Source organism: Brassica napus, chromosome A3 (assembly GCF_020379485.1).
Source record: "Brassica napus cultivar Da-Ae chromosome A3, Da-Ae, whole genome shotgun sequence".
In the NCBI taxonomy this organism is placed as follows: domain Eukaryota; kingdom Viridiplantae; phylum Streptophyta; class Magnoliopsida; order Brassicales; family Brassicaceae; genus Brassica; species Brassica napus.
In genome coordinates this window covers 36,313,302-36,338,201 of record NC_063436.1, presented here as the reverse complement: position 1 = coordinate 36,338,201, position 24,900 = coordinate 36,313,302, and the positions used below count along the sequence as shown (strand labels likewise).

Genomic DNA, 24,900 nt, shown 5'->3' with positions numbered 1-24,900 from the left:
CAACGAACACTCCAAGCAACTGGAGCAGAGCGCCGAGAAGCTCAGCCAGCTCGAATCGGAGTATCTTACCCTCCCAGACGTTAACAAAGCCCTCAACACGGCGAGTAACAAGAAGCGTCGATTCCGGACTCAGGTTCACCCTATGACGACTCTGGAGACACCTAACTCCGGGACAGGCGCGGATCTCCTAACTACAGCGCCGGGAGGAGATGCATCAACGCGCGAAAAGGCCAAGGATGCTCAGACCTACGGCGTGGAGGACAGCGACTCGGAGCCCGAACCTGGTAAAGAAGCATCAGACGGAGCATCGAGAGCAGAGTCTCCTATGATCGCTCACCTTCACCAGATGTTTTCCGAGAGGCTCGACGCCATTCAGTCCATGGTAGAGAGACTCCCCAGGGTAGCTCCCCCATCCGGAAGAGTAATCTTGACTCCTACGCCGATACTCCCTTCACGGATGAGATCACCTTGATCGAGATGCCCATGAAGTTTTCTTTCCCCAACATAAAGGCGTACGATGGCACCACTGATCCGGACAACCACGTCGCCCAAGACAGACAAATGATGCTCGCCGTAGCACTCCCAAAGTGGTCACGCGAAGCTACCATGTGCAAAGGTTTCGGCTCCACTCTGACCGGACCCGCTCTGTAATGGTATATCAACTTACCCTCCAGGTCCATAGCTTCCTTCGCGGTTCTCTGCGACAAGTTCGTGGAGAAATTCACCAGCAACAGGGACCTGGAGAAAACCTCTGACAGCCTCTACGAAATCCTCCAGCACCGAGCGATACCCCTGCGAGGCTACATAGCCCGCTTCAATCAAGAGAAGGTGGCTATCCCTGAATCCAGTATCCCCACTGCTATCTCTGCTTTCAAGAGAGGCCTGCTCCCCGACAGAGACCTCTACAAAGAGCTGACCAAATATCAGTGCAAAACCATGGAAGATGTCCTATCTTGAGCCTGAGCACATGTAAAATGGGAGGAAGACGTCGCCAGTCGTGCCAAAGCGCTACAAAAGCAAGATCCCATGACGATCAGACCAGGCCAAACTGAGCGAGACGAGAAACCCTCTCAAAGACCAGCTAGGGACTCCGGAAATCTAAACCGAGGCAGATACCATAACCGGCCGATCGAGAAGGCAGAAGGGATGGCAGTGTCCACGTGGCCAGACATCTCTCACCTCTCTGTCTCGAGGCCGGAGCTGGTCAATGTTCTAAGGCAGATGGGCCAACAGGTCAAGTGGCCTGAGGAGATGAAAGCACCCGACTCTTTCCGGAATCCTGGTTTCTGGTGTGACTTTCACTGAGACCACGGTCACAAAACGGAAGACTGTGTCGCAATAAAGATCGAGGTCAACGAGCTGCTTAGGAAAGGACACCTCAGGGAGTTCCTTTCCGAGAAGGCAAGAGCCATCTTACCTATAGTATAATATAATATGTTTTCTTCTAAAATGCCGCATAAGAAAATAGTTATCATTACACAATGAGTTTAATAATTATATATGAACCATACCGGTACATTATTCAAATGTATATTCCACGGATTCAACTAAATAGTATAGTACATTTTATCGAAAGTATCAAACATAATGATATACTAGAAAAATTGATTGTATTCACCTACTCAACATCTAAGAATGCTAATGAGTGCTCATGCGAGTATAACTCTTGTATATGAGAACATAAAATTATAAATAGAATATAACGTAGTAAATGATATAGTACATACTGATAAAATTACAAATTATCTAAATTTACTGTACAATGTGTTTTTAAATTGGAAAATAGTATAGACTAATGTTAGCCATGATTCTTGAATATTATGGTTACAGAAAAAGTGGATGTGGTAAAAACGAAAGATGTAGTGGCAATGGTAGTAACCACAATAGTGGTGGTTACCGCAATGGCAGTGGAAGTAAATATGATAGAGCTGGTGGTAGTTACAGAGAAAGAAACGGTGGATTTGAAATACCTAATATGTGGCGGAAGCGGAGGAAGCGGGGGTGGATACATATTTGATGGTGGTGGTTGGAGTAGATGTGGTGGTGACTATGGTGGTGATTGTTAAAGAGGAAGTTGCGGCAGTGGATATAGAGGAGATGATGCTATTTGTATCAAAGGTTATGATAATCGTGAGATGACTACGGGGTGATGGTCGTTATTATGGTCGTAGGTGGCTATTAAAAAAAGGATTATTGAAAAATGATTTATGATTTACGGGTAAAAAAAATTGAAATAAGTAAATTAAAAGGATATTATAGTATATATTGTAGGAATATTAGATGCATTTTATTTTTTAGTTAGACTCTGAATTATGACTTATTTTGGCTATTGAACCAAATTTTCCTAAAGTTTATTCTCTGTAGTGTTCGCCTGTGAATCAGCGCCGGTTCAAACATATTGTGGGTCTTAAGGTAAGATTCAAAAACTGTTCTCAAACATGCATGGAAGCCCAATAATCACCAGAAAACTCTCAAAATTGTTTCACCATCATAACAGTCCAAATCCAAATCTATTTGACCTAATTTGTTATTTTCTTCCTTAAAAAAATATTATTGCCGGTACAAAAATTTAACAGAATACAATTAGGACTGAATCCATAATATACATGATCACTCATAGTTGTATAGTGACATCATATACATATTATGAACTCCTTTGTCAGTGGGCCCTGAGGCGGGTGCAACGCTCACCCTTAACCTTGAACCAGCCTTGCTGTTAATCCATTGAAGGTGAATCTGAAATTATAGGGAACAAATGAGCAACTGATGGAATAAGAAATAAGATAATGATACAAGCTAAATTGTAGAAAATGATGGTGCAGAGATTAAAAGATAGTGTGTCTATAGTTTTGTTAGATAGTTTAGTTAAAGGTTTTTGGTTTTTTATTCTTTCCGAATTTTGCTAAAGATTGTAAGTGTTCTTTTATGTAATTCTTAAGACAAAAAGTGTGTCTATGTATAAATTTTATAACTTTGTACTATAGCTGGCCAAAAAAAATTACAAACATGACCTTGAAAAAGTAAATTAACAAAAGTATTTTAGTTGAGAAAATAAAAATATTATTTACATACACATTTCGACCTTGAGATTAATAAAAGCATGAAGCATGACGAACGAAGCATGAAGCATGAAGCATGAAACATGAAACATGAAGCATGAAATCTAGTTGAAGTGGTTTTAGAACCATATGAACAAGTGACATATCTCCCACATGTTTCAACATCAATTCTTTGGCTTTCACAATCTCAATTAAGTATGCTGACCCAAAAAAAAACTAGTGTACAAATCCGATTTAATTTTTTGCCTGACAACGTTTAAAATCAAGTATATATGTATTATAAAATGTTTAACAAGGCGAATAGTTACTATGCACAAAAAGTTGAAAACTAAGAGACTTCCAGCTTCCAGGGAAAAAATGAAAAGTTATGGAGCACAGAGAAGAATAATTATTGACAAATTAGTCATCTTCCAACAACAGTGGTCAAAGTAATATCGTTGACCGTGGCAACTTCCTTACCTTCGACAATCTCGCCAAAGTTCAAGAAAGAGTGAAAGGTAGGCTGTCTTGGTCGTGGAAGGTGACTGGTTTGACTCTCCAACATCAACAAAACCGAACCCATGTTTGGTCTGTGGATAACCGAGTCTTGTGTACACAACATCCCCACATGGATGCATCTTATTGCTTCATTTACGTCTCGAACCTCCTTTATCGTTGGATCTATTAGCTCTTTCGTCTTCCCTTGGCTCCATAAACTCCACGCCTGAAATTTTGTCCTTTAGAATATAAGTTTCTAGAAATGAAAACAAAAAAAATGAACCAAACCAAACCTAATATTAAGAGAAACTTACATAACCAATGAGACTTCGATGTTCAGACCCTCTAAAGCTAACGTTCTTGCTTCCACTTACAATCTCCAGTATCAACACTCCAAAGCTGTACACATCAGATTTCTCTGAGAACATCCCTTCCATTGCATACTCTGGAGCCATATAACCACTATACAATTTTTCAACATCAAGATCATTAGAAATTGATACAGCTTCACAATGTTTTATAGAAAAAAACAATAAGGTGTTACGGTTAGTTACTATGTGCCAACAACTCGGATTGTATTGGCCTGATCTTGCCGGTAGTTGAAGATCCTAGCCATACCGAAATCCGAGATCTTAGGTTTCATTTCCTTGTCTAGCAATATATTGCTAGCTTTTAGGTCACGGTGAATGATCTTTAGTCTTGAGTCTCTATGCAAGTAAAGCAATCCTCTTGCAATTCCTCCAATGATATCCCATCTTTTTCTCCACTCTAAACTCATCCGTTTACTCTCATCTGCACATAGATAAGTTTTTATACTCAATCTACGAATTTTTTCACACATGTTTCTTCATAATTTTGTAAAAGAAAACGCACCAAAAAGGAACCGGTCAAGGCTATTATTTGGCATGTATTCATAGATAAGAATTTTCTCGTCGTTTTCAATGCAACATCCTAGTAACCTAACGAGATTCCGATGCTGGAGTTTTGCGATTAGTAAGATCTCGTTCTTGAATTCCTCTAGTCCTTGCTTAGATTTGCCTGATAGCCTCTTCACTGCCATCTCTCTTCCTCCTGAAAACTGTCCCTGTCCAAACATAAAACATATATGTAGCATAAATAGTAAGCCTAATTATCCAACCAAAATTAGGCTTAATACTGAGTTTAGTTAATATTCACCTTATATACAGTACCAAATCCACCTTGTCCAAGCTTGTTTTCTTCAGAGAAATCTCCTGTTGCCGAAGCTACGCTGTTGAAACTGAAAGTTGGCAAATCGGGTGTGTCAACTTGATCCTCCACTAGAACTTCGTTCAGCGAGCTTAAGGACTTAACTGAGTAATCTCTGTTCTTTCTGATATCCAAAAGTGCATTATCTTCCTTATTGCAAAAGATATCTGTAGATCAATGAAATAACAGATCTCTCAGTCTCAGACCGTTTTGAAACTAGTCTATAAGGATTTTACCTTTAACATTTTTCCTGAACTTCCATAAGACCCAAATGCATAAGCAGCATAACCCGAGCATGAATGCACCTACAATACTAAAAGAAATGATCCAAATTTCCTTCTTGCCTCCTGTTGTACATAAGAAAAGAAGCCCAAACACAGATTTCAGACTAGTCATATTCAAATATTTATAATTTTATATGGTGCCTAAAATGTTTTACAAACCTATTTCAGATGCAGCTAGCCGGATGTTGACGTTGTTTCCACCGTACTCAAAGTGCTCCATATCGACCAAATCTCGAGTCCAAATCATGCATCCGATCCCTGGTACGACCTCATAAGCGTTACATGAGCAATCCCTCAGGCATACATCCTTACAAGTCTCTGAGTTGTTAATGGAAACAACTGATCCAAAATCAGGCACCTTCATACCCTTAAGTACCCTAAACCCGTCTTCTTTCTTTGCAAACAGACTCTGGCTACAGTTTAGTGAAACTCTTCTTTTGCAGCCACCCGAGAAATTTCCCTTGTTCCATTGATTTCGATAAGCCGGCTCAAACCCAAAAATGCAACTACATTTACCGGAATCAAAGTCTTTACTATCATTACATACGCTGTAATTGCCGCAACGGTTATACTTCTCGCATTCCTTGCTCGGTTTCACTTGAAGAGAAGTCCAGTTCCTGGCATCCCTATTCCACATCAACTGCTCTACAATGCCATCAAATCTGATCCGAAACCTCAACAAGTCGTCCTTATTTGATGGAACATACGTGAAGAACACACTACCATCTGGATCAGGAGGAGAAGAGAGCTTAAACCCGTGAATGTAGTTTGTGACACGGAACATATCTGGTACACCGGTAAAGATAGCTGAGTTCCATGGTCCGCTTCGCCATTTCCTCGTTTCCCCTTCCCAAATCACTATCTCTATTGCCCCAAAGGGATCAATCCCCATTAAATATCTTCCTGGTGAAGGATCAGATTCGGATTTCCACGGGATAAAAGCACGATTCTCTCCCATTGAAGGATTTACCCTAACCCTCATACCCGGCAAGAAAGTATCAGTTGGATTGTTAAAGCTCTCCCAGTACTTAGTGTCCCTGTCTGAATCTGAATATAAAACCAGATCCCCTGTTTCCAACAGAACAGCAACATTATTGTTCAACTTGGGGTGCACGTTTGTGGACCAAACGGTGTTGTTTTGACCGTTGACGACCACCAAGTTCCCGTCGTCAGCAATCTTCAGAGCTCCGTTGTGATCAGACAAAGGTGTTTCTCGATTAGCTACCCAGACAATTGTTCGAGGCTCTATGTTCTTGAACCAGATTCCGACATACCTTAAAGTTGAATTTTTGGGACTGAAGAATCCAAGCTCGAAAATTTCGCCCTCGCTGATCAGTGAGTCTCCGTCTCGTATCGTGAGATTTTTGGTGATTAAGGTGCTTGTGCTGCAAGATACGATCCTGCATAGTTGAAGCAAAATAAAAAGGGTCGTGACCAAAGTAAGATCTCTGTTAGATTCTGCCATATTTGACAAGATTTGATCGTCAGATATCTGTACATCACCAGAAGGAAAATAATGGAAAAATAAAAATAGTAGTCGTTAATTTTTTTAATCTTTTTGTAAGTTTACTGATTTTTCAGGAAGACTAAACTAATTGCTTTCTAACACAACTTGTATTTGTTTATAAATAAAAAATGATTAAGTCATGAATATGCCCATGTTTGTTTCGAGATCATTGCGACATCTGACCGCGACATCTGACCGCGACATACAATCTGCAATTAGTTATATAGGTCGCAGCTGGTAAAAAAAATTTTTTTGTTGTCGCGAGGCTGATTTTTTTTTTTTTTGCATGATGAGATACAAAAATAAATCTTAGTACGAATCAGCAAAAGCCGAGTTGCGGATGTCAATCCAGTGTGGCAGACACGTGTTAATGATGCCCCTCAGTACATGAATCAGTACATGGAACCAGACCAGGATGGAGATCAAGACGATCAGATCATTCCAACCGAGGTTCAGGCAGCCGATCGTCCCAGACAGACAGACCGAGCTGTGTACCGGATCGACCCGCGAGCAGCCGGAGAGGAGCTAAGGCTTGAACCACGTCCAGATGATCGAACCCACCGTACCGGAGCTCGTCTTCCCCGACCAACTCGCCAAGCCAAGACTGATGGTCAAGCCAGAACTCACTTTGATTGAGTGGAAACTGAGACAGACCATTGTCTTTCCCTTTTGGTCCATCTGATCTGAGTGTCCCGACGAACGTACTGATGGATCAGCCGGCCAATATGATCAGTTCTTGAACTTTGATGATCAAAATTTCTCTAAGGCAAGGATTCAACAACTATCCAAAGACTTGGGTCGTGCTGGGACCAAGATGGTGCATGAGCTTTACCCGGATGCCTTTCCTGACCGCACCGCGTCCGTCCTGCTCCTTACCGCGAAGGAACCACTTGGTTCGGACAAACCTGGACGTTAGCCGGAGAGTCTCTTAGATCAGATCTGAGATCTAAATACATTGTCTTTAATCTTCAGATCCAGATCTAGATCTAGATCTAGATCTATCATTAATACTTCTTATGTATTTTTCTAGTATAAATATGCAAACACTTCTCATAATAAAATCATTCCATTTTCTTTCAACTTTTGAGTCTTTACTCTTTGTTCTTTGTTTAGAACACCTCTTACTTTTCTTGGTGTGGTTAGCTCCAAGTTAAACGTCTCTTTCTTGTTGGACCGGTGCGTCACATCCGGCAACAGATCGAGTTTTGCTTCCTTGTTGGACCTGTGAGTCATATCAGGTGACAATCAAGCACCCTGGTAGTATCATTGGGCCATCTGCAACCCTTTGTGTCACCGTTCATTCCATCAGTTCTCCTTCCTTACGGATCGAGTCCATATCTTTCCTTACCGGTCGAGTGTTCGTTCCTTAGGGCGTATCAGAGCCACTTTGGCTGGTTTGTTTTCATCTCATATGTTCATCTTCTTATCTCCCATTTCATAAACATTTCTTCTTCTTCTTTCTATCTTAAATCCGGGCCCCTCATTACCATCCACAAGAAAAAGTAAAAAAAAAATGATCTACGATTTAAAAAAAAAAAGAGATTTCAAAGAGTTTGATTTGTGGATTGGTGGTGGGAGAGAAAGCCTTCTGGCTGAGGAGAAATCCAGACTTTGAGGTGGTTAAAACGGATTTCAAAACCAAAGTTCTCTCTTTCTATCTATCTTACAAAAAAAAAAAAAAAATTCCCTTGTTTGCTTGAAGTTTGCCCATTGGGATTCCTTAATCTGTTCTCTTAGAACATTGAGAAGAAGCTTGTGTGATCACCATAAAATCTGAGAGAAACACTTGAGTGGGTGAGATTAAACACTTGAGAGTGTGAGGTTTTATTTCCTAACTTTTGTGTTGAAATATTCAGGTTATGATGTTTGGTCTTCAAAGGAAAAGTAGCAAGGAGAAATCCCCACGACAAACTGTCTCTCAATCTCCATTTAACTATTCTTTGAATAATTTTGATGAGTTTAGTGTCCAGGAACGGCTAGACATAAGGTGCAAGGATCATATCAAAACGACCAGAGATGTGTCTGATCCAAAAAGGCGATTACTTCAGATTGATGCCCAAGAAATCTGTGACAACTTTGAGAAGGGAATGATGAAAGCCCTCAAAGACATCAGCAAGAGCCATAAGAAGAGTACATCCACAGGTGCACCTGTAGCTGAGCCATCATTGTTCATTAGTGAAAAACCTAAAGGTAAATCTGAAACCCATGTTGAAGAGTTTAAAGATTTTTCAGATTCTTTACCCATCTTTGATGAATCTGATGAAGAGCCAATTGAAAGCTTATTTTCTGGTGAGAAAAATTGTGATCTTCCTTTTCTTGAATCTGAGTTTATGAATGATAATAAACATACTATTGTAGAACTAACCGTTTTGCAACCGGAGCATCCGAGTAGTCTTGTTTTGTCTCAACAGGTTTTTGAGGAAGAGCCACTGAAGTATCTACATCAAGGAACACGTCTTGACACTAGAAAACCCATGGATGAGGATCTAGGTCCTATCTTTGATGAGGAGGACGAACCTGGCCCAGTCTTTGATGAAGAAGCAAAAAGCATCACCTCCATCGTTATGGAGAGCCATCTATGTTTTGATCCCGGCACACCTCCTGCCCCTTTGATTCCTGATCTTCAAGAGCACTTGTTTGTTTTGAGTATCCAGAAAATATAGGTTCAACCTCTGAGAAATGAAAGCATTGACCGTGCCCAACAGCCTGAGATTTGGAGAAGCTTTGTTGTCCAAACCGGCTACCTTGGAGATGCCAATGACAGGGGTTCAGTACAAAACGGATATCTCAACATTCAGAAGGTCTTTTGTCATGAATCCAATTTCCCTGGAAAGCCAACTCACAAAGTATTCACTGAGGCATGGAATCACTTGAAAATCGTTACGGAGGAAAGAGTTATGAATTTTACGAACTGGAGGTTCTCCAGCCCGTCTATCCGCGAGTACCAGACTTCTAAAGGAGATTCAGGCCCAAAAAAGAAGCGGCCTGAGCGAAAACCAATCCTCCATGAACAAAAGGATAAGCATGATCATTTACCAAGGAGAGAAAGCAATGATGGACGCCAAAGGACTTGGAATTACTTGATGAAAACAACTTCAAAACTCCAAGGAAGTTTCTGTCCAATCTTTTCATTCACTGAATTTCCCTTGAATTTAATTCTTTTGTATCTGATTTCTTTCCTTTTGATATAGGTACAATGGATTTGAGGACAAATCCTTTTGAAGAGGGAGAGTATGATGCGCCTCAGTACATGGATCAGTACATGGAACCAGACCAGGATGGAGATCAAGACGATCAGATCATTCCAACCGAGGTTCAGGAAGCCGATCGTCCCAGACAGACAGACCGAGCTGTGTACCAGATCGAACCGCGAGCAGCCGGAGAGGAGCTAAGGCTGGAACCACGTCCATATGATTGAACCCACCGTACCGGAGCTCGTCTTCCCCGATCAACTCGCCAAGCCAAGACTGATGGTCGAGCCATAACTCACTTTGATCGAGTGGAAACCGAGACACACCATTGTCTTTCCCTTTTTGTCCATCTGATCCGAGTGTCCCGACGAACGTACTGATGGATCAGCCGGCCAGTATGATCAGTTCTTGAACTTTGATGATCAAAATTTCTCTAAGGCAAGGATTCTACAACTATTCAAAGACTTGGGTCGTGCTGGGACCAAGCTGGTGCATGAGCTTTACCCAGATGCTTGTCCTGACCGCACCGCGTCCGTCCTGCTCCTTACCGCGAAGGAACCACTTGGTTCGGACGGACCTGGACGTTAGCCGGAGAGTCTCTTAGATCAGATCTGAGATCTAAATACATTGTCTTTAATCTTCATATCTAGATCTAGATCTAGATCTATCATTAATACTTCTTATGTATTTTTCTAGTATAAATATGCAAACACTTCTCATAATAAAATCATTCCATTTTCTTTCAACTTTTGAGTCTTTACTCTTTGTTTTTTGTTTAGAACACCTCTTAGTTTTCTTGGTGTGGTTAGCTCCAAGTTAAACGCCTCTTTCTTGTTGGACCGGTGCGTCACATCCGGCAACAAATCGAGTTTTGCTTCCTTGTCGGACCTGTGAGTCATATCAGGCGACAATCAAGCACCCTGGTAGTATCATTGGGCCATCCGCAACCCTTTGTGTCACCGTTCATTCCATCAGTTATCCTTCCTCACGGATTGAGTCCATATCTTTTCTTACCGGTCGAGTGTTCGTTCCTTAGGGCGCATCAGCAAACATATGAGAAAACGCGCTTTCTTGTTCGAGCTTTTCTTGAAAGGAAGTCTCCTTTGGTGTTACTGGATCTGTCTTTATAGACCACTTCTCCGTCTTGGTAGAACGCCCATAGAGTTTTAAACTCATTAAGTTCAGTTGCAAAAGATGGCCAGTCATCAGGTGTATCGATAATTTTGACTAACTCTTGGGAGTCAGTAACAAAACAATTTGACGTGGAGTCCGAGAATATCTATCGAACCGTCTTGTAGCTGTAAGATCCATCCTACTCCGCTCGTGGTTTCATCATTTTTCCACGATCCATCCACCCTACATATGAATGTAGGTACTTCCGTAAGGGTTCTTGCACTACAAAAGAACGTGTGAGTAACGACTACGATTTACGACTACAAATGTGTAGTCGTAAATTAACTTCAACTTTACGTCTACATTACGCTAAGGTAAAGTCCGTCGTAAAATAAATGTAATTTTGCTACTAATATAGTTAGTCGTAAATTAACTTCGCATTTACGACTACACTTTCAGGTAGTCGTAATGCAGTGGTAAATTTGTGACTAAATTACATCTAAAATTTTCCATCTGATTAAAGACCAATTTACGAGAAACGTAGTTGCACATTAGTGGTTAAGTTATTATCAAACATAAATTCGTTGTAACATCGTGACCTACCAAAATTGAAATTTCCCTATAAGTATGATCTTCTCCTTCATTCTTAAGATGCACAAAGAAAAAATGAAAAAGAGTAAAAAAAATATCGAGAAATATCTATGAGCTTCGTAGTTGGATGTATGCACATACAGATTCAAGGGGAAGAGTAACAAAAGAATTTCTCAACGGAGCAGATATATTCATGTACCAGGCCGGACATACGTCTCTCACACTGGAAACGGGTAAAATGTTCTGTCACTGTCGTAAATGCAACAATATCAAGTTTGCTGCTAGTCAAACGGTTTGGAAACATATAGTAAATAGAGGATTTATTCCACATTACTATATCTGGTTGAACCACGGAGAAGGTGATAATAGGAATGAAGCTAGTAGTAGTAATCAGGTTGAAAATGTTCGTAACAGAGATGAACCACATTTGCCTTCTGAAAGTTGTAACCTTCAAGAGGATCATATGGTAGATCATGATAGGATGCATGATATGGTTACAGATGCATTTCGTGAAATAAGATCAGTAATAGAGGACGTAGAAAATGTAGAGGGGCCTAACTTGGATGCAAAAAGATTTTATGAAATGCTAGCAGCAGCTAATGAGCCAATTTATTAAGGTTGTAGAGAAGGTCTTTCTAAATTATCATTGGTAGCTAGGATGATGAATATCAAAACTGATCATAACTTACCTGAAGTTTGTATGGATGCATGGGCTCAGTTGTTTAAAGAGTATTTGCCTAAAGATAATCCGTGTGCTGAATCTTATTATGAGATTCAAAAACTGGTTCATAGCCTTGTCTTACCTTCGGAGATGATTGATGTGTGTATAGACAACTGTATGATATATTGGGGAGAAAATGCAGAATTGTTATAGTGTAAATTTTGCAAGAAGCCACGATATAAACCACAAAGACGTGGGCGGAATAGGGTGCCGTACCAGCGGATGTGGTACTTACCTATTAAGGATAGACTGAAGAGATTATATCAATCTGAAAAGACGGCAGCAGCGATGAGATGGCATGCAAAACATACTCAGAATGAAGGCGAGATCAATCATCCCTCTGATGCAAAAGCGTGGAAACACTTGAATTCGGTGTACCCTGATTTTGCAAGCAACCCCCACAACGTTTATCTTGGGCTCTGAACAGATTGCTTTAGTCCATTTGGAATGTCTGGAAGACAGTATTCGCTTTGGCCAGTCTTCTTGACGCTATACAACCTTCCACAAGAGATGTGTATGGAAAAGGAATTGCTTTTCATGAGTATATTGATACCTGGGCCAAAACATCCGAAGAGGTCCCTTGATGTGTTTTCTACAGCATTTGATAGAAGAATTGAATGAATTATGGTCAACAGGCGTGCAGACATATGATTGTTCAGCGAGAACAAACTTTACAATGCGAGCAGTTCTTTTGTGGACCATTAGTAAGTTTCTTGCATACGGCATGTTGTCAGGTTGGACGACGCATGGGAGGCTATCTTGTCCTTATTGTATGGGAAGCACATACGTGTTTCAGCTGAAGAATGGTAGGAAGACGTCCTGGTTTGATTGTCATTAGAGATTTCTTCCCATTAACCATCCGTACCGAAGGAACAAGAAATTGTTTCCGTCAAAAAGTGTTGTACGAGACACCGCTCCACCATATTTAACTGGAGAGGAAATCAAGAAGGATATTGATTACTATGGTGGACAGGACACAGTTAAGAAAGGGGGTAATTGGAATACTACTGCAAATATGTCTGGTGGTTATGGGACACAGCATAATTGGCACAAGAAAAGTATATTTTGGGAACTTCCATATTGGAAATATCTACTTCTACGCCACAATCTTGATGTGATGCATATAGAGAAGGACTTCTTTGACAACATCATCAATACATTGTTGAACGTCCCCGGGAAGACAAAAGATAACAACAACTCAAGGTTGGATTTGCCTGCATTATGTTCTAGGATTGAGCTGCATATTAGAAACGATGGGAAAATTCTGGTTCCCATTTCCAGATTGTCAGCAAAAGCAAAAGCAGCGTTGTTCAAGTGGGTGGCATCAGTTGTGAAGTTTTCTGATGGATATGTTTCAAATCTATCAAGATGTGTTGATCAGCAAGGACAAAAGTTTTCAGGGATGAAGAGTCATGACTGTCACGTGTTTATGCAACGACTTCTACCATTTGCATTTGCGGAGTTGCTTCCAAAAAATTTTCACGAGGCACTTGCAGGTAACAAATAAAGTTATTATTACTTCTTGTTGGAAAAAAAACTTATAAAAAGTATCTTACATTGGCTTGTACATTTGTAGGCATCGGAAATTTTTTCAGTGATCTTAGTGCACGCACCTTAACTGTAGATGTCATCAGACAACTTGATGAGAATATCCCGATCTTGATGTGCAACTTGGAGAAAAATTTTACTCCGTCATTTTTTGACGTCATGGAAAATTTAGTTGTCCACCTTCCGTACGAGGCATTGCTTCGTGGACCTGTGCATAATGGATGGATGTATTCTTACGAGCGAGCCATGAAATATTTGAAAGGGAAAGCAAAAAATCTTGCTAGGGTAGAAGGTTCAATAGTTTCTGGGAGTTTGAATGAGGAAACATCTCACTTCACGTCGTAATACTTTGGGTCCCAACTCTGTACACGGAAAACGACTACGAGCAGATATGATGATGGTGGTGTTATGCCGACATATATTGTTGAAGATGTTCCAAACATATTCTGTCAGATTGAACGTCTAGGTGGGAAACTGAAAGAAGTTTGGTGGTCGAGTACAGATGACGCTCATAGTGCCCACACATATATACTCCTTAACTGCGAGGAGATTGAGTCATTTGAAAGAAGTTTGGTGGTCGAGTACAGATTCTACACGCTGGGAGGGCATTATAAATTGTAAGTCTTCGAACTTTCTTAATTTTTATTAAATATATATTAATTAAGTATTTATTGAATGCGTGAGTTTAGTTTTAAATTTTTTTTTATACAGGCTGCCCAAGAAGGAGCAGCACCATCTCTGGCCCGACTTTACAAGATGACACACCAGCATTCTGATGGCACCTTTTCGCATCCTCAAGCAGAGAGGATCTACAACACTGTTGAGGCTCGGATCAAGGAGGTCCAGACTCAGTTGTCGCAACAAAATCCTGAAGGTGCACCGGTCCAGCTGTTCACCGTCGAACAAGACAAAATTTTTGAGCAGGCAAAATATTCGATCTTTTAAATATATGTTTATTTACATTTTTTATTCTTTAACTTTGTTTTACATATGTACTAATTAATATCTATTTATTAATTGAAGGTTGTCCCGAAGAAAATGGGACGTTTGATCGGGATCGGGACTGTGAACGATGTCCCGAGGGCGAGAGCTGAACACGCTGCAAGAATGGAAGAAGAATCTTCTCTCCGTAGGGATTTGACAGCTGCCAAAGAAGTCATAGCCAACCACAGGGACAACTTTACGTTTATGGCAAATATTTTTGATCTGATGATAGAGTCAACCCCAAACGTAAACCCGACTCTTGCCGATAGGTGGCTGTCTCTACGTCCAATCTTTATCCCCGATCGCACTCCGGAAGAGCAAGCGGATTTAGAGCAACGTGCGGATGAGCATAGTTCCGACCTCTTCGACAAAATAAACCTTAATACTTAGTTTTTTTTCGGTTTTAGTTATTTTGTATTTTGAATGTTTTATATTATGGATATTATTATGTTTCCGGATGTTAGATAGTTTCTTTTAATTTTATCAAATTTTAAAAATTTATATATTTGATTTTAATTAATATATAAAATTCCTAAATAAATATAAAATTTGAAAATAATTAAATAGAGTTGGTCGTAAAGAGGTCGATGTAAAATTACGACCAATAAACATTTAACGTCGATGTAAAGCGATTGTTATCTTACGACTAATAAACATCGACATAAGAGGTAAATTGGTCGCAAGGTTACAACCAATGTACGTCTAATATATGAGACGTAAATGTGCGTCACCTTTACGACCAATGTATTTACGTTTAACTTACGACCAACTGCCTGAGTCGTACATGTACGTATGATTTACGACTAACTCATTTAGTCGTAATATTACGACCAATGTGCCTCTAATAATTAATTACTACCAGCTAGTAAACGACCAATCGAATTTCAAAGTTAATTGGTCGTTGTTGGGGTTGAAAACGGTTACGACGAAGTTAATATCCAAACCTCCGCAAAAAAAAGTGTGAGTGTCTTTCTGCGACAATTATGCATCGTAAAAATGGTCACGACAAAGGATCTCGAGAAAAAACCTTGTTCGAGTCTCGGTTGGATCAAACACCAGCTGTCCCAAGGTAATGGAAACATATCTAAACCAGCCACAGATAAGTTCGAGTGTGGCGATAGGAACACGGACAAGCCAAGCTCGGTCGCTACGTAGCGACCGAGCTTTTCCGAAACGTCGAATACGACACGCATCCATGCATTCTCGTCTACTCTTTGATGTTATCTCCCGAAGACCGTAGCAAACCCATTTCATGCTTCTCGACATTGGAAATCATCAATCGAACTTTGCGATAAAAACCGCGGAAAGTTTGTTTTTATCGAAAGAAGCCGTAATAAACGCTTTGAGCCAAAAGATGGCCCAAAGGGACCTAAGACATGACTCGAAGCCCACTTTACGATTTCTTAACCAAAATCCCGTAAACCGTAAGACGGTTTACGCTTGGTTCGCAAAGAAAGATAAATGTCAAGTTTCCGAAGATAAATACGAAGTTTTGGAAAATAATTATGAAGATCGGGTAAAATGGAATATCTCCATATTTAGGCTATGACGGCTTAAGGGCAGAAGGGGAAAAGCGTAAACCGACCTAGGAGCGAGTATATAAAGAGTCCTAGGCGAGAGGCATGAGGAGAACTTTTTTCGGAGCAAACTTAGCACTTAAAGCAATTAGGCAACTTTCCGTTTTTGTTATTTCGAGCTGCGACTCAATTAGGTTTAGCTGTCTTAGGGTTGTTAGAACTAGGAATCTCGCCGACAGCTCTCGAGCCCGGGCTTATACCTTGCTGTAAACGCTCATACGCAAATTCGGAATAAGACTTCTCTTTTCTCTCTTTTTACGATTTCTTATACTTATTCGTTGTTATCTCGTGTTCTGATTGCTTGGCGTGTGGTATTAGCAGATATCCGGGACCTTTGGGAAACTAGGGCTCTCCTACTTTTCTAATTAAAACGGAAATCGACAGTGTGAATTTTTGTTTCCACAGTTTGGCTCTAGAAGGAAGGGGGGGGGGTACAGATCAATCTAACTCTCAACCACATCACGCTCAAGCAGACATGTCAAATGACGACGCAGACAACGTGCAAACTCCTCTCAACGGAGGAAGCGGCACTAATCTCCACACTCCAGCAGCGGACGTATCCGCAGCTAGCGCACCAGCGAACGTTGCGACGCTCGAGGAGTTAAAAAAAGATGTTCACCACCTATGAAAAAAGGTCGGAAGAACATGATAAGTTTGTGAACACCTTGACCAAACAGGTCAAAACTTTAACGACAAGGACTCGAGTAATACATCCCCGCGGAACCATGAAAGTTCGCGGGAAAAGACTCGACTTTGCAATCCCACTCGACAGGCCTGGAACGACGCGGGAACGACCCTCGGGCCAAAACCCTAGCGAAAATTCCCCTGCCGAGAAAAGAAACTCTGAGAGTCCTCCACCTCCCGCGAAGGACTCGGAGGTTAATGAAGTCAAGCACGTCGACTTGGATCCCAGCGACGTCTCCAACGATATCGAGGAGCCGATCTGCTCGGGAAAGCTCTCCGTTTGATAAGCCAATGACGCAAGAAGAGAAAATCCTCTATTGGAACGAACAAGAAGAGCTGGCTGAAATGCGAACCGAGATCACTTGCAGCAAACACCGACAAGCTCGGAAATCTGCTGAAGAGACGTCGGACATCCGCGATCTTCGCGACTACATCACCAAAACTGCGGTGGAAGTAAGGGCTGTGAAATCCCAGATCCATCACGCTACCAGTGCTCCCCCCGAGATCGATACACTGCTGGAGGGGGCTCGAAAGACACCCTTCACCGCTCGCATCTCTGATATGAGGGTATCTGATCCGGGAAAAATCAAAGTACCAAAGTATGATGGTATGACTGATCCTAAAGCGCACCTTCAGGCTTTCCACATCACGATTGGAAGAGCCAGGCTGAAGGACGGCGAAACGGACGCCGGCTACTGCTGTCTATTCGTCGAGAATCTGGATGGAGCAGCGCTCGAGTGGTTCGCACGCCTTATGCGAAACTCTATCAGAAGCTTGCGACAGCTCGCATCAGAATTTTTCAAACAATACTCTATGTTCATAGATAGAGAAACTTCCGATGTTGATCTCTGGAGTCTGTCCCAAAGGGAAGACGAACCCCTCTGCGAGTTCATCAGCTGGTTTAAGCTGGTGATGTCCAGGGTCAGGGGATAAGTGACAAAGTGGCCATTGACGCGCTCAGAAAGACGCTCTGGTACAAGTCAAAATTCAGAAAGTGGATAACCCTCGACAAACCGCGGACGATCCAAGACGCCCTCCACAAGGCAACGAACTACATCATAATCGAAGAGGAAAAAAATGTCTTGTCGCAAAAGCATAAGTCGATGAGACAATCCTCGAAAGATGTAGACCCAAAAACGAAGAAGAAAAACTCTCTTAACGACAAGTACGTCCATCACGAGGGGGAAGAACTCCAAGGGGCGCATAACTACGCGATCAGTTCAGATCAAGGTCGAACCACGGGGAATACATGGATTCGCAATCAAGGGTACGACGAAAACTCCTTCTGCGAGTTCGACCAGTCTCGAGGACACTCCACGACCAACTGCAAAGTCTTAGGAGCGAGATTGACCGCAAAGCTACTAGCTGGAGAGCTCTCGGAAGTAACCAGCGTAAAGGATCTCATCCTCGAGACCGATCACCCCCCAAAGACAGACAGAAATCCGCCCGCGGAGAAGTCCCCTCAAAGAAACCAATTCGGGGATAAACGCGGAAGAAGGCCGGACGACAAAGGAAACGACAACAATCGTCGCAGAGTCAACATGATCATCGGAGGATCGCAATACTGCAACGATACAGTTTCGTCCATCAAGGCTTACCAACGGAAGGCCGAATCGAGTGCAAACTGGCCTACATGGTGCCCTCCCCGAGATGGTCAAAGCAGCTCAATAACTTTTACGAAGGATGAAGCCGGCGGGATCGATCAACCTCACTGCGATCCGCTCGTCATAGATCTTGTCATACGAGATCTGGAAGTCGGGAGAGTCCTCATTGACACGGGAAGCATGGTCAATGTTAACTTCCGCGACACTCTCAATCGGATGAACATCGAACTTGGACAAGTAACTCCAAAGCCAAAACCACTTACAGGTTTTTCAGGCGAAGTGTTAATGACTCTCGGATCGATCCAGCTGCCAGTCATGGCCAAGGAAATAAAAAAAATCGTCGATTTCGCGATGGTCGATCATCCAGCCATCTACAATGTGATCATGGGAACCCCATGGCTCAACGCCATGAAAGCCATTCCATCTACATACCACCTCGGCGTCAAATTCCCAACCCAGAACGGAGTCGCAACCATCTAGGGTTGTCAGAAACAGTCGCGGCTATGCTTCCTCGCGGAGCATAAGTTAAGGCAAATGGCGACTTCCGCAACAGAAACTCGCAAGCGCACGAAGTTAGCTCAACCTTCGGCAAAAAACACTTAAAAGAAAGACGATTCGATATCATTTGCTGACGCGAACACTTCGGACATTGAAACTCAGCACGATTCCGAAGTCGACACTACGACTCAACCGGAAAACCCGGATAAAAACATTGACCCTGCCACGGACACCACGATCAAGGCGGTCAGCATGGCGATAATCGCCGATTAAGAATACTCGCGGCATAAAACAGAACTACGAGATGGCTTGATCCTCGAAAGAGGTACGTAGACAGCTCGTCAGAAGATGAGTTCAACTATCCCCCTCTCTAAAAAGGGGGGGGGGAGTGGGTACGTATACTCGTATACTCCCACGTTTTAAAAGACGCATCATTGTAATCGAGTTTTTTAAAACTTTACTACAATACACATTTTTTCTTTTACTGAACACTTACGCTCCAATTAACGCAAAAAGTCTCAGGACACACTTAGAAAATTTACAAACATTAGACTCTTGTCAACGGCCTTATCCGGCCCAAATCGCGAAGCAATCATTCTTCAGCACCTAAAATATATGTATAGTCTTCGAAACAACTGCAAGACATCACCAAGTTAAAAATCGAAACTCTGCAAACAATTCTCCGAACGCGACCATAAAAACCCGACAAATATTTACACCCCGTTCGTCGATTCCGACGAACACGCCAGCCGTCTTAAACAAACGCAACTCGATCACTATTTTGATCCTCGAACATCCAACACAAGGATAAATGCGCGCTATAGAAAAAATCCAAAATTTTGTTCTAGCACTTCCAGTTGGCTTAAAAATTGTCTCTGGAAAGATGCTTGATTCGTGCCACACAAGTCATATAAGCCGAGAACCTATCGCAGACTTTAAATCAGTATGAATCAGGTAGAAATTGCAACAGGAAAATCGATAGGCGGCTAGTCACTGCACAAACCTTAAAACCGAGAGTAAACCTAGGTCTTGCCCTAAACCCATCGCATTGGTCTCTAACATCTCAAGACATGATATCTAAAAATGATACGAGATCCTAAACCATGTCTCTCCGTTCATGTCTTAACGTTCTCGAAAATTCGTAAGAATAAATAATTTTTACGAAAACTCACGTCTCGAACAAACCAACAGATTGAACGTCTCAACGGAATTAAATATGAGACGACAACTCATTTTTACTTCAAACCCACTCGAAACAAAGTAACTCAAAAAAAACATCCATTATATATATAAACCGCATAGCGGTTGGGATTCAAACCCACCAACGGCCAGTCCCGATAAAGATAAAACCAGCCAAAACAGGCCAATACAAAGTTCAAAGGCCACATTCGGCTGGACATAGACGAACGAAAGCCACACTCGGCCGCAAAAGACTAGATAAGGGAAAAAACTCCTTCACGTCAAATGCTCACCTCTTACAGATCAAAGTTCCCGGACAAGGAAGCTCCGAATGCATCCGCGGGATAGTTCACTTCCTCGTCGTTACCAGCGAACTCGGTCGTGGCCTCTACAGTATCGGGAGAAACCGGGATGGGATCCCACAATCCCTGGATCCTCCCGTCGATCGGGGGAATGAGCGTCTCAGCATGGGCTTGGTTTTTCATGCCATCTTTCATGAACTTCATCTCCTCCTCGAAAACGTAGTCTTCCGCCTGCGTTTTCCAAAGACTCCCGACTGAACCGCGGCACTCACGGTAATCACCCACCAAAGTGTAAGCATCCTTGAGGTTCCCGTACTCAATCTGGAACTGAGAGGCACGACTCTTTATCACCTCGACTATCTCCCTCTTACCCTTCCGTTCCGCCTTACGAACGGCCCTCGCGTGATCACGAGCAAGTTTCGAGTCTCACTCCAACATCTCGCCTTGCATACGAGCCAGATCCCTCTCCGCCTTCTCCGCTTTGAAGCGATAGACCATGGCCTCTCTATGGCTCGCCTCAAGGGCCGAGCCAAGCAAGTTCAGACCCTGCAAAACCAATTAACATGTTTTAGGCAGGAAAAGGAATATATAGAAGTATAGGAAAAATTCTTGAAAACTAACCCCATTGATAATACGAGATCCTTCCGTAACGGTGCTCGAACTTTCCGATTCGTCCACAGGCGGGGGAGGATCAAAACTTGAGGGTAGACCAGCGAAGAAATCATCAAAATCGGGGATAGGGATCTCGCTCGTACTACTTCCATCGCCGTAAGCAAGGTCCGGGTCTCATCCTGGGAGCATAGAATCATCCACTGAAGTCTATGTCACCAAGGTCGATATCCTTACCCTTCGAGGAGCTCAATCCCGTCGTGCCCGTGGGAGCAACATCGAAACCCAGAGCGTCAGGCTCGGAATCGCTGTCTGTTTCCGCACCCGAAGCAGGACCGGGATGTGCGAGCCTCAACGCCTTTCGAACTCTCTTTGTCGTAAAGGAGGTCCAGAAAAATGGACCGTTCCTGAGAAGATCCCTCACTGCGATCATATCTTCAGGAAACGGAGCAATCGGATTGATGAAGGGACGATCATTCGGCAGACTCCGAAACAATGGGATGCAACTCTCTTCGACAGACGCGGCGTTTATACGAACATAGAAGAAAAATTTCTTCCACGAGTTGAAGTTGGAAAGAGACCCCTTGACCACCGACATGAAGTTCCAAGGGACCAGTCGGTACTTGTCCGTATTCCTAACGATCTGCAACCTGAAAAGCACTTCGAAGTGGTCGACGGTAAGGGAGAGACCGTGCTCGTAGCTCAAGATCAAAACGCCAACAAGGTGCTGGATACTGAGGGGGTTCAGCTGACTTATCGACACCTCAAAACGATCCAACACGCAGACGATGATTTCGGGAATCGGGAACCACAAGCGGCAGCGCACTATGAATGCTTCGTAACAAGTAAAGTAACCCTCCGGGGGACTACTAGCACGCTCTCCTTGATGAGGAACCGTAATTCCACCATATCTGGAATTCGATAGAACGACCACACGGTCCGAAGAAAGCCGCTAGTGCTCCTACTCGGTGCACCTTCTTCGACCCAACGACGGTTCATGACTGAGAACTACTTCTCGTTGGGAGGTGTGATCGAACCATACCTTGCAACCCACCATGCCTCATTCTCCGCCGGATCTACCGAATGAGGCACGAACTCGATCTTCGGCACTAGGAGCTCTTCGTGGCTATTTGCGGAGGAGGTGCCTTTCTTCGAAATCTTTTTCTTACTTGGCATTTCGTAATTTTCAAGTGAAAACAAGAAGAAGAAGATGGAGAAGAGGGAGAAATTCTTTCAAAGGAACTATTTATGAAAACAAGCAAGTGAAAAATTATGAAGAAGTTACCTCCCTTCTTCTAGGTATGGGAAATTGCTATTTACCTGCGGACTTTTGGATATGAACTTCGCCCAAATACGTCAATCTCGTCCAAACTCGCCATACCGCACGCTAGAATCTCATCAGAAATCCACGATTCTAATGAGCTGGGGGGGCTAATTGTTTTGGTTGAAAACGTTTACGATAAAGTTAGTGTCCAAACCTCCTCAAAAACAAGTGTGAGTGTCTTTCTGCGACAATTATGCTTCGTAAAAAATATCATGACAAAGGATCTCGAGAAAAAACCTTGTTCGAGTCTCGGTTGGATCAAACACCAGCTGTCCCAATGTAACGAAAACGTATCTAAACCAGCCACGGATAAGTTCGAGTGTGACGATCGGAACACGGACAAGCCAAGCTCGGTCGGTACGCAGTGACCGAACATGCGCACTTCTTGGTCGCTACGTAGAGACCGAGCTCGAGCCAAGCTCGGTCACTACGTAGCGACCGAGCTTTCCCGAAACGTCAAATACGACACGAATCCATGCTTTCTCGTCTACTCTTTGATGCTATCTCTTGAAGACCGTAGCAAACCCATTTCATGTTTTTCGACATTGGAAATCATCAATCGAACTTTAAGATAAGAACCGCAGAAAGTTCATTTTTATCGAAATAAGCCGTAATAAATGCTTCGAGCCAAAATAAGGCCCAAAGGGACCTAAGACATGACTCGAAGCCCACTTTACGATTTCTTAACGAAAAGCCCGTAAACCATAAGACGGTTTACGCTTGGTTCGCAAGGAAAGATAAATGTCAAGTTTCCGCGGATAAATACGAAGTTTTGGAAGATAATTACGAAGATCGGGAAAAATAGAATATCTCCATTTTTAGGCTATGACGGCTTAAAAGCAGAAGGAAAAAAGCGTAAACCGACCTAGGAGCGAGTATATAAGGAGTCCTAGGCGAGAGGCATGAGGAGAACTTTTTTCGGAGCAAACTTAGCACTTAGAGCAATTAGGCAACTTTTCGTTTTTGTTATTTCGAGCTGCGACTCAATTAGGTTTAGCCGTCTTAGGGTTGTTAGAACTAAGAATCTCGCCGACAGCTCTCGAGCCCAGGCTTATACCTTGTTGTAAACGCTCATACACAAATTCAGAATAAGACTTCTCTTTGCTCTCTTTTTACGATTTCTTAAACGTATTCGTTGTTATCTTGTGTTCTGATTGCTTGGCGTGTGGTATTAGCAGATATCCGGGACCTTTGGGAAACTAGGGTTCTCCTACTTTCCTGATTTAAACAGAAATCGACAGTGTGAATTTCGGTTCCCACAGTCGTAAAGCCCTTATTACGACCAACTAGCTACTAATACTGTAGTTGTTAAGGTCCTGCTTTCTTGTAGTGTTGGTATGCATTCTATGATGCTTTCACCTGGGTCGATCTCCTCATTGGCCAAAAACCATGCATTACATTCTCGTGTCGCGAGATCAATTGTGTCCAAAGGTAAGAAATCACGTCCATTAAACAATTTTTCGTTCTGGGCTTTCCAAATATACCAAATAATTCAAGGGAAAACCCTGGTTAAATCATCCATATTTCCACCCGTATTGGTTCTTGAGAGGAGGTAGTCTATATTGGTATAGATATTTTCTGATGGGAAAACTCCAGGAGCTGATGGAATCCTTGAGAGGGCCCAACATTGCATAGCGGGAGGGCATGTAAAAATCGTATGATTAATCGTTTCCTCCGTATGGACACATCTGGGGCAGCTGGGATCATTCCCAATATGTATTTTGAATAGTCTTTAATTGACTGAAATTTCCCCTGATATAATCTGCCACAAAAAATGGCAGAATTGTTTCCGTGTTTACACTTTCCACATTTTTTCCTTGAGTGGGTTGAGGGAAGGTAGCTGATTCCTAAATTCAGTATCCTCATATGGTTTTGATCTTGCAAGCATATAGCCTGACTTGACCAAATATTTTCTGGAAACTGTTAGGTTCCAACAATATTCATCCCGAATGGATTCATACTGAGATTTAAACTTCGAACCAACGTTATATCGTTAGGGGGGAGTAGATTCCTCGGTATGGTGGTGTCCCACTCTTTTTTCACCGGGTCAATTAGGTCAGACACTCTAAGGTTTGGATCATAGCCCTAGGTTGTGGTAGGAGGCCTGGCGGTCTCATCCGGTATCCACGGGTCTTGCCAAACAAGTGTATCTTCTCCTGTTCCTATTGTACGTCTAAGACCTTTGGTGACAAGATCTTTTGCAGCCATAATGCTTCTCCAACCATGTGAATTTCGGAAGTACCTTCCTTTAAGGACTCTTGTAAGTAAGGAATTTAGGTTTTGTTCCAATCGCCAAAGTTGTTTAGCCAATAAGGCTATATTGAACTCTTCGAGTGATCGGAACCCAATCCCTCATTCCTTTTTAAAGAGGCAAAGTTTGTCCCATGCTATCCAATGCATACCTTTTGAATTAGGGTCAGA

At 42.4% G+C, this 24,900-nt stretch overlaps 1 protein-coding gene across 1 annotated transcript; it reads right to left on the bottom strand.

Annotated features, from left to right (window-relative positions):
• Positions 1 to 3,306: 3,306 nt before the first annotated feature.
• Positions 3,307 to 6,633, bottom strand: LOC106427195 (putative G-type lectin S-receptor-like serine/threonine-protein kinase At1g61610). The gene is made up of 7 exons (XM_013867936.3): positions 5,207 to 6,633; positions 5,000 to 5,110; positions 4,713 to 4,930; positions 4,410 to 4,620; positions 4,091 to 4,328; positions 3,851 to 3,998; positions 3,307 to 3,762 (listed from the first exon to the last, which is right to left on the bottom strand). Exons 1-7 carry the CDS (start codon positions 6,510 to 6,512, stop codon positions 3,463 to 3,465), a joined length of 2,532 nt encoding a protein of 843 aa, XP_013723390.2. The 5' UTR covers positions 6,513 to 6,633; the 3' UTR covers positions 3,307 to 3,462.
• Positions 6,634 to 24,900: the final 18,267 nt, after the last annotated feature.

What these genes read in the sequence shown, in the direction of transcription:
- LOC106427195 (XM_013867936.3), bottom strand. Translation starts at nt 6,512, where the DNA reads ATGGCAGAATCTAACAGAGATCTTACTTTGGTCACGACCCTTTTTATT. An exon ending in GATTTGGTACTGTATATAAG is followed by an intron (nt 4,621 to 4,712) that starts GTGAATATTAAC and finishes ATGTTTGGACAG; the next exon opens with GGACAGTTTTCAGGAGGAAG. An exon ending in ATCGAAGTCTCATTGGTTAT is followed by an intron (nt 3,763 to 3,850) that starts GTAAGTTTCTCT and finishes ACAAAATTTCAG; the next exon opens with GCGTGGAGTTTATGGAGCCA.